The 12,770-nt window shown below is 38.2% G+C and overlaps 1 protein-coding gene across 1 annotated transcript; it reads left to right on the top strand.

Moving 5' to 3' along the window:
* The first annotated feature begins 5,697 nt into the window (after positions 1-5,697).
* Positions 5,698-9,071, top strand: LOC139708413 (uncharacterized). Its single transcript, XM_071620364.1, has 3 exons — positions 5,698-5,874; positions 6,923-8,115; positions 9,046-9,071. The coding sequence occupies exons 2-3, from the start codon at positions 6,963-6,965 to the stop codon at positions 9,069-9,071; spliced, it is 1,179 nt and encodes a 392-aa protein (XP_071476465.1). The 5' UTR covers positions 5,698-5,874; positions 6,923-6,962.
* Positions 9,072-12,770: the final 3,699 nt, after the last annotated feature.

The following is a 12,770-nucleotide window of genomic DNA, read 5'->3' as shown; positions in this document are numbered from 1 at the left end:
CGAAGTTTGGTATATTATTAGGAATGAAAAAAGATAGAAACATGGATTGATATGTATATTTACAAGGCATAGGGCCTATAATAATTTGTATACACTCAGCAAAAAAAAAGACACTCTTTCCGGTAATTTTTTTTTTTAATCGTTGTTACATATACCACATCAAAGTTTATTCGATTGGCTATCAACCTGGTAGATTAATACAAAGGGAAATTTTACGCATGAGTAAACACGTCCGTCTTTGTCCTCCAAGGCACAGAAGTAAAAATTACAGAAATTGACATTTTGTCATTCACTTGCAAATGCCCTTCAATATGGCAATAACAACAAAAGATCAATTTTGCACAATTACAGATATAATGAAAACGCAAAAAAAATAAATTTTCGTACCCTTGTACCTCTTTATATCCTCAAACAAACACAAAGCGGGAAATAAAGGGGAAAATAAGGATTTTTTTTTCTTGAAATGAAATAGGGAGTAAGCCGCAAAGGTGACGAAATGGACAGAATTTCTTTATTTCATTCTTTCAATTTAGGAATTTATGAATTCATGAGACAAATTCAAGAACCAAATGTTATTTTCAATTTCTTTCATTTGAAATAACATTTCAAATTTCTACCATTGTTGTTAATATTGTTTCTTCTCTAATGTGATTTGGATTTGGATTTGACCGAAAATTTCATTTTCCTGCATTATTTTTTGCCTTTCTTTATTTTTGGGTGCTACAAAGACATTATACAGATCAGGAGTTAATTTTTGAATATTCATTTGTTCTTTTTATTGTGTTAAGATTGTCTTTTGTTCTCATTAATGGAAGAGTACGTATTCATGAATAACATCTTGTCAATTTTTGCAATTTTTTATTTTTATGCCTGGGAAGAGAAAAATGAAAGTGTTCACTCGTGCATATAAAAGTCTCCCCCTTTTTTAACCTTCCAAGTAGATAGCCAATAAATATTTAGCTTAGAAATGCTATGACAAATATGAACTTGGAGAAGTGTGTACTTTCTTTTTTTTGCTGAGTGTATTATAAAACGTATATAAATATTATATATATATATATACATATATATATATATATAAATATATATATATATATATATATATATATATATATATATATATTATTAGATATACATATTAGATATGATATATATATTTCTTTCAGTATATGCTACCCACAATGAGGCACCGCGTACGTTTGGGAAGGGAATTATCTCTCGCTATATATATATATATATATATATATATATATATATATATACATTCGATGATTACAGTAAGTTCTGGAGTATGGTCAGATGGGGCTCTGGGTGTGTGTGTGTGTGTGTGTGTGTGTGTGCGTGCGTGTGTGAACATTTAGACCGCTGGGGTTCGTATGTGTGCAGGTTACATACGCGTCAGTGAAAAGATGCGGGCTTTGCTTGTTTGTTACTTTTGATACTTTTTTCGTGTAATATTCAGAATTCTGGTTGACGGAGGTCAGTCTGGACTCAGGATTTTAAGGCTTTAAACGAACTGACATGCCAGCATATCTCCGCCTATTTGGCACTAAATGCAGGTAATAAAATAACGAAAAATGCTACTTTGGCCGAATTCTCTTCTTCGATATGCTTGATACCTTAAAGCACTTTTCATTCTTCAATTTGACGAAAATACTTTTTGTCACGCACTCTTTAGCGGTTGATAATCAATTCAATTTATTTCACTTTTATAAAAAAATAAATAGAAATTTCACTTGCTTTGGTAAAAGAGAACAAGGTTTCATTAGCAAATTAAAGTTAAGTGAGAAGAGTATAATGATTGTGGAACCAAGGAGGTTTAAGAGTTGGAGTTCCAACTGGCTGTAATTATTCAAACAGTTGTCAGATTTCTATTGATGTACAAAAGAATTTCACAGGTGCATTTGTGCCTTTGATGATCGATGTTCGAAGCCGCCGTCTTGCAGAACAATCTGAAGATTTATTTTGAACGTTAACATAATATTGGCCATATTTTGCTTATTTATTTATTAAATGAAATGAAATTTCACTTAATGATAAAGCATGTAAAACAAAAGTCAATCCCGTGCAGAAATTTGTTCAAAAGTATAAATCAGCGCTGTATCATGTGAAAATGTTTAAAACTGTACCATCCTGGAAAGCCGGTTTTATCACTTTTCCACTTTATTCCGACAAATGAAATTAGCATGGAATAATCTTCAAGTATAATTCTTTATGATAGATATATCAGATTAGTGCCCGGGTATGCCCAGTCGAGTAATTTTCATCTTTATTTCAGCATTTTTTTGCGCAATTTCTATTCGCACATCCTCGTGTCTATACCACCTATCTTTTATAAGAAGGGATAGCGAAAAGTAATTACCACCACAAAGACATATCTTCCTTAGAAAGTGGCTGGTGATTATGCAATGAGACACGAGTCAATAATAGTCTTACTATCTGCGTGGCAGATCCTGTTTGGCACATGCTTCAAATATTTTTGAGCGGCGGCATTGAACATCTAGTAAAGGAAATAAGACGGTTGTGACTCCATTCTCTTGAACCTCCTCGGTGGAACCCTGTAGCAATTTCACGTTGTCATGAAAACTGAAGAGATGAAGAACTCAAAAATTTTGGAGTGATCCCTGAGGTCACTCCAAAGTTAGTGAAAAAGAACATTTTCACTCAAAATTCACTCCAATTTCACTTGAAACTCACTCTTTTCTGTTATTCACTCCTGAGTCCTTCAAGAGTGAACATTTTCACTCTTCTTTTTTTTTTAGAGAGTAAGGTCTTATTTTCCCAAAGTAGCCTCGTCAGTGTTGCCACTGCTCTACCATAGGGCCCTGCCATTATTATTACCCTAGCGTTGTCAGATACGCATTTATACACCTGGGTCGAGAGGGACATGGTGGGTAAAAATATCTTGTCCAAGGACGTAAGCACTGGGCAAGATTCTAACTCGGGTCCTCCGATCAGGAGTCGGGAGTCTTATCCACTATACCAAAGTGTCCCCACCCACCCAATGATAATATACTAAACAAACACGAAAACAAAAAAAGAAATTGATATTGACACTTTGCTGAAAAAAGAAATATCGAATCAGACATCATAGAGATCAGATAATTTATTTCATTGATTGCAGTTAGTACACTGTAAAAACATCGGTGTTAGATTTAACACCATGGGTGTTAAATCTAACACCGATCAAACTTCAATAGTGGACCACATCCACAGGTGTAGAAAATGTATTGTGACGGTGTTAAAAAGTGTTCACCTGGCACTTCGTGGTGTTAATTTGACACTGTGGCTGGTGATATTTTTGACACTGCGCTAGAGTTAATTCAATAATGACACCGCATGGTGTTGATTTGATATTGGTGGTGTTAATTTCAATGGTATAACACCCGTCCAGCTTCAATAGGGGACCACACCAACTGGTGTTACTGTGGTGTAAATGTGTTTACACATTTTTTCAAAAATCAAGTACTTATCGGAAAATTCTTTATCGTCTTGTTGAAGTTCAAAATTAACAAGAAGTGCAGTAACTAAGAAACTATTCAAAAAACAATTTTAAATTTTGAAATGACATCCGGAGGTGTTAATCTAACACCATGAATGAGCACCGGAAATTTAACACCAGCTCAGTGTTTCATATTGAACACCGGACTTTCTGCAGTGTACACGAGAATGGTCAGGGTGTGTGTGTGTGTGTGTTTGCTTAAGTGTGCTTGTGTATCTGTGCTTGAGTGAGGTATACCTGTGGTGTGCTTAGAGTGGGAAATGTTGATGAGGCGAAGGGCGGGGGGGGGGGGGGGTTAATGTTCTATATAGGTATGGATTATGTACAGACATTGATTTTGTTTAAGAGATTGTATGTAAGTGCTAGTATTTTTTTTTCTTTGTTCCGCATTCTTTATATTTTTATCCATGGGTTTACAAATATAATGCTTTTTGCTTGATCCTTTATCAATAATTGATTGATAATTGATTCCATTATTGAATAATTATTGCTGTGTCGAGTGTAGTAATGTAGTCAATGTGTATCATATTTTCGTAAGTAGAAACTTGACACATTGACAGTCTCGTTATTTCCTTTGTAATAATTGTTCTATTTTATAAAATATTTGAAATGCCACGGATAGCAATAACAATAGCTGCGACTAGTGTATAAATGCTACCAATTAAAAAGTGCATTGTATGTCATATTTTAGGGAGGAGGAGAGTGGGAAAGAAAAGAAGAAGAAGATGATGATGATGATGACGATGGTGATGATGATGGTGATGATGATGATGTTGGCAACGATGATGATGGTGATGATGATGATGATGATGACGATGATGATTATGATGATGATGATGATGATAGTGATGATGGTGGTGATGGTGATGATGATGACGATGATGATGATGCTGATGGTGATAATGATGGCTGATGATGATGGTGATGATGATGACGATGATGATGATGCTGATGGTGATGATGATGGTTGATGATGATTATTATGATGTCTGATCAGTAAGAATGATGTCATTTTCACATGTAGAGTGTACTGCAGGGCCGGCGCACAAGTCGGGGGGGGGGGGGGGGCCTCCCGTGCATGGAAGTGCATGGAACCCAATACTGTGAAGACCTTTTCAGTGTTTTGTGTGCGTGTGTTTGTTCGTTTGTTTGTTTGTTTGTTTGTTTGTTTGTTTGTTTGTTTGTTTGTTTGTTTTTTGCTTGTCAGGCGAATTTGGGAGGGAAGTGGCAGCCAAAACTGTTACGAATGTGAAAACGTCTTTTTTTCTTCTTTCTTTTTTTCTTTCTTTCATTTCTTCTTGCTTTTTATAAGCCCATTTTGGTTGAGAAGTGACAGCAAAAGACCCTCCCCCCCCCCCCCCCCTCCCCTCCATTCTGGAAACTAATCGACGTCATTGTTCCAATGGCGTCGGGCCTCATTTTAGTAAAACAAACACACGAACAAACAAAACAAAACTGCAACCAGCAGACGTACCAGGTATATGTTTTCACTTGCACCGATCTCAAGACCGAGACACTGAGCACTGTAGAGCCGTAAACAGGTAAACGGCTCTGTAAGGCTCATACTGTAAATAAAATGGAATGCATGCCCCTGACCGCTTCACAAAATCGTGCCAAAGTTACTGAAATAAATGAAGAAAAAAATAATTCAAAAATATAAATGCAATTTGGCAAAGAACTGAATAACCGCAGATATTAAGTATGGATTACTCTACAAACTGCATTTTGGTTGGAAGATGAAAGTTTTTCTCATGGAATTTGAAGGGACTACTAGTATTATATTTTTATTGGGTGCATGTACAGAAAATATGTGATTTTTTGAGTGAAAAGAACTCGTAGGCTGGCTTTGCGAACCCTTGGACAGAGTTTGAGCTGAAGAACCTCCCTTGGAAATTTGATGGATGAAAGGGTATACCTCACTTATCCAGGTTAAGGAAGATGAAACATCTCATTTCTCCAAGCTATTTTACATAATTTTTTTGAATTTTGAATTTAACACACGTCTGGAGAGTACCCGTGTGAGCCGTGATACGTACAGTAGTGTCCGTGTTTCAATACAGGGACACTATTGTGATACAGAGTGTAAAACCGCCCTCAACGTCTCCAAACAGTTGCTGGTGCGGGGATTCCCCGCTCCCAGTCGAGGGAAATTTCGTACTGATACTACTACTGGTAGTCGGTTGTGTGTCGGCATGATTTCACATAATGATTGGCCTAACACTTATTGAACACACATCTTGAATCGTTCGTGGACAACATGATCATGATCCAGTCATCTTCGAACAGATGTGCTATGTAGGATCTTCATCTTGTTAAAATCAGCGAGGGAACATCACTGCTATTGCTAACTACACACAGCCCTGTTGCTGTACGTAAGTACGACTTGATCGACAAGTATGTCTAATTCCGCGAAAAACTTCTCATTAATAATAATGACATTTGCTGGGTCAGTTTTTCGCTTCTTTATACAGACACCATTGATACATGTATACGCTATTGCGACAGTTTGAACCGTTCTGGTTCAACGCAACTTCGACCCATTTCCTCCCGCATGAAAATGGTTATTATCATTTTTTCGAGCTTGGTTTTCAAACCAATCTGGAAAAAAAAAAAACAAACATATACAGGATTAATCAGTCAACATTTTGACTCACCTCTTCCACTGTTTCCTCCTGTTTTCTGGTTGTTTCCTCCACTTCTTTGCAGCGCTCCCCAATTCATCGCCGCCTTCATTTGAAAAATGACCGCACGAACGTCTACGGCAAGCCAAATGCTCCATACAATCACTATATCAGTACAGACTGAAGTACTAGTAAGTTGTTTGAGCGCTAAATTTAACTTCGCAATATTACGAAGTTAAATAATAAATAACCATTTTTATGTGGGGGAAAATGGGTCAAAGTTGCGTTGAACCAGAACGGTTCAAACCGTCGCAATAGCGTATCATGTATCAATGGTGTCTGTCTTTAGAGAAGCGAAAAACTGACCCAGCAAATGTCATTATTATGAATGAGAAGTTTTGCGCAGAGTTAGAAATACTTGTCGGTCAATGTAAGTACATGTATGTGTCGCCGAAGCACGGCGTCTGGTCTGGTCGGGCTAATCCATAGTCTCGGTCGCGTCGTCGAGTTACAGTCTGACATACATACATAGAGAATTGTCTTGGGATTCCCCATTCTCAAGTCAGAGCTGCCAATCAGCATGTTTTTGTGATTTAATGCATGTTTGTCTCCTCTATTATTAGGTTAAGAAATATATATTTTATCAAAACTTAAATCTATCTTTCAGAAATATAATTTACCATGTTTGGTATAGAGTCTATGCAATTTTCCCATTCTTGAACCAAAACATGATTTCTGTCCTGACAATATGTTTCTTGATGTGCAGGGATACATGTACATTTTTCTTCTTTTTTTGTAGGTGTTTGTAGCCTAAAGCTGAAGCTTTTTTATCACTTAGAATGGTTGTGCAAGTTGCATGCGGAGAAATAAAAATGGATCCAACTAGGAGGGGGAACTTGCATCGCCATGATGGTGCTGGACGTTACAGTGCGGCAAATGAAGACAATGACCTTCACTATGGTAACTGCTCAAATATGATTTCACCTGGATGTGAAGAGGGCAACAGACCACAACATCAAGAGCTACAGACAGTACAGGACTGGATGAATAATTTGTCACAGCCAGAATCCCTGATGGATGTAGATAATGAAGAGGATCTGTGCTACAACCCAGATAACTTCACATGTAATGGACCATCATATAATGAGGAGGGAAAACTAGAATACTCTCCGCTCGTTGAGGCATCGGACTCCCAAGAAAGGCTGGACATCTGCCATGCAGGAGCTTCATCATCACACACTGAGGATAAGAGTAAGACTTTGCAGGATTATCATATAGCATTGCCAAGTCTGGCTCCTCAGAGTAATGGTTTCCCAGAGCCAGAATGTATTGTAATATTAGACAGCAGTGAGGAAGACACTTCTGATGGAGATGGTGACAGGCCAAGTAGTCATGGAGATGGCAATTACATATACCAGGAAATATCAGCTGACCATAATATGCAAGACGGAGGAGTCACAACCGTGCAAGATTGGTTAGATAACCGGCCACATACTCAAGAAGAGAGCCAGGAAATGAGTAGCCAGCACAGTGGGTACATAGAAGAATCATTCTCCATGCCCCTTCTGGATGACCAAGATGTTCAGGATGACCAAGATGTCCAGGATGACCGAGGTGTCTGGGATGACCAAGATGTCCAGGTTGACCTAGGTGTCTGGGATGACCAAGATGTCTGGGATGACCAAGATGTCCAGAATGACCAAGGTGTCTGGGATGACCAAGATGTCCAGGATGACCAAGGTGTCTGGGATGACCAAGATGTCCAGGATGATCAAGGTGTCTGGGATGACCAAGATGTCCAGGATGAAAAAGATGTTCAGGATGTCCAAGATGTTCAGGAAGACCAAGATGTTCAGGATGACCAAGATGTCCACATGACCCCAGACAGGCTGGAGGAAGAGAATGTATCATTTCCACCAGAGAGCTCCAATCAATCAGCTCTGTCGGTACCAAGCCCCCATTCATCATCTGATTCTGCCCACAATGTGCATGGTAAGTCTTTTCAACTCACTCTTGAATTATATTCTGTTTGTCTTCAGACTAAAATACACAACTTGCTCTATTAAAACTAATCTGGTTTAACTTAAGTTGTAACAGAAAATTAATTTTAAATGAATGCATAAAAAATGAATAATAATTCGGCACTTTTGGCATAGGCCTCAGAAGACTTTTTTTTAAAGTGGGACTCTGGTTAAAGGTTGGGTGGGTCACTTGAGGGTTAACTTGCACTGCCCTTTTGGAACTTTGTGTGACAGGAGGAGATGAAGCATAATTCATCAACTAAACATGAATACAAATTATATTCACTTTTATAAGCGTGTGTTTCAACAAGTAACTTATGTCAGGTGTGCTTGCTGTCCACTGTATCTGTAACAATCACTATGCAATTAAAGGTTTAGAAGTTAAAAAAAGAAATGTAAAAGGATTTTTTTTTATAATGCTGTATCTAATCTAGTCTTATGTTTTGTTTTTTTTTCCTGCACCTGGCTGTAATAATGACATCACAAGGCCTTCAGGGTAAAGACCAAACTGAAATTGCATCAGTATTTCCAGAGTTTCACCTGTCATATGTTGCTTTGCATGTTTTGGATAATTGAATTAATCTTAATTGAATGATTCTTTTTCAGTGAATCTCGCACAAAAAGTGGTTACTCCAGGCTCGGAGAATGATCGCCCAAGCAAAGGAATGACCTACAGTAACCCTGAAGGGGGAGGAGTCAAGAGGAAGGCATGCCCTGGCCCTTGTCAGCTGACAGGAATTCTTCCCGCCTCAAAGAAAAGAAAGGTTTGCTGTGTATTCAAACTGTACATAATAAACAAGACCATAAGCCCTGCCCCCCCCCCCCCCCCCCCATACACGCACATACGTTATAAATGTTCCACCCTTTAGCACATCTGAATTTTACTGCATCTATCTTCCAGACTTGAGGAAGATAACAAGCGACTAATTAGAATTAATTTAATCTGCACAAAATCAGAAAAAAAAAATAACAAAGATGTGCCATTTGCAATAAATTGAGAGAAAAACAAGAACTTTATTTCGTTAAAAGGGAGGCTCATCTTTGATTAAGTTTAATAGAAATTTCTGAGTCAAGAGGCATTTTCAAATCCTGAAACCAAACAAGCAGTCATGAAAATGAACACAAATAGAACAAAAATTAATGAATTTCATAAAGAAAATGTCTTACTCAAACTTATGAAACAGTAAAAATAAGTGGTAAAATCATGATAATGGTATATGGTACATAATTTTGGTTCTTTGGACCTGAAGGATGAAGCAGTTTTCCCCATTTCTTTTGTAATGATGATGTCTTTCTTCATCGGCAGTGTTCGCAGACTGACCCTCAAGTCTTCCCAAGGCCGTATCACTCCAACCTTCAAAACTTTGTCGAGGGTGTGTTGGAGGAAAGTCAGTGGCAGGATGCCCTGTCCTGCATCACCTCCACCATCTCCACGGAGTTTTACCCTCCTCCAGAGATCCTCCACCGCATCATGATCAAAGTCCTCCAGGTAAGTCTGTGGCTGTCTCTTCCCTATGTTGGTTTCCAGACCCTTCATCACTCGAGCCCCTTCTACAAAATGCGCCCCATGCGGTGGCAAAGGTGCTTGACGGGGTCACGTTCTTTACTGTTAAAATGTATGCAGGACCATCCAGCTCAGAATACTATTTCCTATTTCCTATGTAGTTAGGAGGTGTTAATATTCAGGAAAGCAAAATAGTACAGGCATGTGGTCTGGAAGCTGGACTCTCTCTATCAGAGTAATAGATGCAGTAAAATATGTCAGCGTACATTAAGAGAGAAATTAATTCAAGCATGTGCTTAAAGTGAGTTAAGCCTTAAGGAGGTTTTTTTTTCTTTTAAACCCGTTGAAGACGAGTCCGGAGTATACTCGGGCAGGTGTCTATGGGAAATGCATATTGTAGCAATATAAAACTGTCCTCAACGGGTTAAGAGTGCTGCTTTTGATTGTTGAGAATAATTAACTTGTCATCACATTGTGTGAAGCATTTTTCCTTTGAAACAAGTAGATGACATGTTTTTACCATATTCCGTCAAAAGTAATGGCAATTTCTATAAATTACTTTCATTCTAGACTATTTTTTCAAAGTGATCTGTTTCATGAAATGAGTGTGATTGGTGTCTGACATGAGAAATGAATGTTAGGCATCTGGGTTTATCATAAACACTCCTTAACCAACACTGCACCATTTTCCTATAACTTTAAATAGGGCGGTGAGTTGGCTCAGTCGGTAGCGCGTCTGCCTCACGATCACGCGGCCCGGGTTCGAACCCGAGTCTGGACTGAGCAATGTTGTGTGTAAACATACCGTCCCCTCTAGCAAGAGGCAAAACACTCTGTCCCTCGGATAGGACATAAAATGGAGGTCCCGTGTATGAGAGAGTCACAGCTCATGCACGTAAAATATCCCGCTTCATTCATTCATCGCAAAGAGCAGGGTGTCTAACCCGGTGAAGTGGTCCTACCCCACATCCAACTGGACCCCATGGAAGACCAGCTTAGTGTAGCTGAATATGGGCTATCCAGCCATCTTTACAGATGGAAAATGAACAACAACAACAACAATAATTCAGTGCAGTCACACTGTCACTCAAGGGAGCAGTATACTCAGTACATTAGTATAGCAGGCAGTGACCTATTTTACAGAATTGAGAAAGTTGTTGAAACAAGAGTAACATTGATGTACCTTTTAGGGAACAACAGGCCATTATGTACAGAATATTCAGTTGCTAAAGGGTTAATATTCCATATATTTTATGTTCCTCCTCCTTCCACCCAGAGTAATGATCCAACCATCGCTGGCATGGCTGTACACACCTTGAATCAGGTCTTATGTCTGCACAGGCCTGCTAGCCATGCATCTCTGCAAAAAATGTATCTTAATGCTATGGCGCCCTCTGGTGAGGATAAAAGTGGCAACCAGCCCTGGGAGTTCTTAGCCAGTGTAATAAGGTGAGAGAATTAAAGAAAAAGTTCACTTTATACATTTGTGGATTGAGTGAATGCAGCAATATTAGTAGAACACATATCAGTAAAAGTTTGAGGAAAATCGGACAATCCGTTCAAAAGTTCTAAATAATGTATTTTTGAAGTTTCATTTCATTTCATTTCATTTATTGTTTCTGCATGGTACAAGTTATCAACTAAATGAAAATATATACATACATATATATTTTTGAAAATATACAAATTATTCCATTATTGCAAGATTAGAAGACTGCTAAAGTTTGTGATGTCACATGCATGGAATGATCTAAAGAAAAATAGAGAAAATTCTACATCATATTATTTTCACTTCTCCAGCAAAGCTAAAAGAGCACTTGACTTGCCTCTTTCAGAAGGCTGGGGGAATAGTATAACCCTTTTAATAACATACATTAGCAACAAGTCCAGGGAATATGTACTTTAAAAAAAAAAAGATTTGTCAAATTCTCTTTATATTTAAATGTGCATATTGTAAGATGCATCTACAGTTGAACCTCTCTTATCTGGCCTCCCTATATCCGGATCTCTCTATTATACGGACGCAATCTCGACGTGATTTTTTTTTTAAATAATTACGGGAGGAAAGGGGGATTCCCCAACTCCATGAGAACTCCTACACAAACACACATGAATTACATATTACTTCCAACATGATTAACATACATTACATCAAATTTCCTTGCAAATTGCTTACCTTCAGACATTTTAACATCCCCAAACATCCCCAAATGTAACAATGAAAAGGTTGCAGGATACACATTACTACATGTGGTACTACAATGGGCTACATCAGTACATGTGTAAAGCATTGAGTCTCCCGTATCCGGCCAAATCCCTTATCCGGATGAGCCCCGGTCCCGACTTGTCCGGATACGAGAGGTTCAACTGTATATGGCTCACAAAGCCCTTCTATTTTGGCTCTGCCAGGAAAGCACTCAAAGGGAGCCAAATCACAGAGGACGCCCCTGGAAACCAGAATGAAAAGTCTGTCATGGTTGCCAGGAGTACGGCCGAGCAGCTTCTCCACTTTTTGGTTGCTGTAATGGAGGACAATTTCTTGGCAATTGGCTCTAGTAGGTATGTTAAGAAAACTTTGCATGGAATACTTTGTTCTGACTTCAAGATTGAACTTTACATATGCTGATCAAACATTCTCATTCATATCAGAAAATTTTAATGATTATCATAACATTCAGGTCTAGATATACTATATACCATGTAGATGTATTTGATGGAGGAATTGCAAGATTGCAAGTTCAGGACCGTTAATTTGCAACCTCATGTTTCATAAAGAGCAGGAAAAAAACAGTGATTGGTTAGGATGAGAATTTGCCAAGAAGGCTGGTGCACGATTTCTCTCAAGAAGAAATCATATCACTAGAGAGAAAATGCCAAAAGAATAGAAAGAAAAGAAAATGCTCGGAGCCTTAAAGAATATTAAAAAATCTGCTATTTCTTAAACCTTAGGACAGTGAAATGCTCTAGAAGGTGCATTAAAGATTGTAGTTGTTAAATTTACAAAGCATATTGTGATATGTTAACCACACCCTGTGTTGCTTAAAATCTGAATCGTTCTTAGGGCTGAGAATACTGATAGAGCTTTTCCAGCACCCACTGATCCCTGCATCAGTATCCTGACC

Source organism: Diadema antillarum, unplaced genomic scaffold (assembly GCF_040938485.1).
Source record: "Diadema antillarum isolate AM-2024a unplaced genomic scaffold, OU_Dant_1.0 seq00001334_RagTag, whole genome shotgun sequence".
NCBI classification, from domain to species: domain Eukaryota; kingdom Metazoa; phylum Echinodermata; class Echinoidea; order Diadematoida; family Diadematidae; genus Diadema; species Diadema antillarum.
The sequence above is the reverse complement of the archived record's forward strand: the minus strand, read 5'-3'. Positions and strand labels throughout refer to the sequence as shown.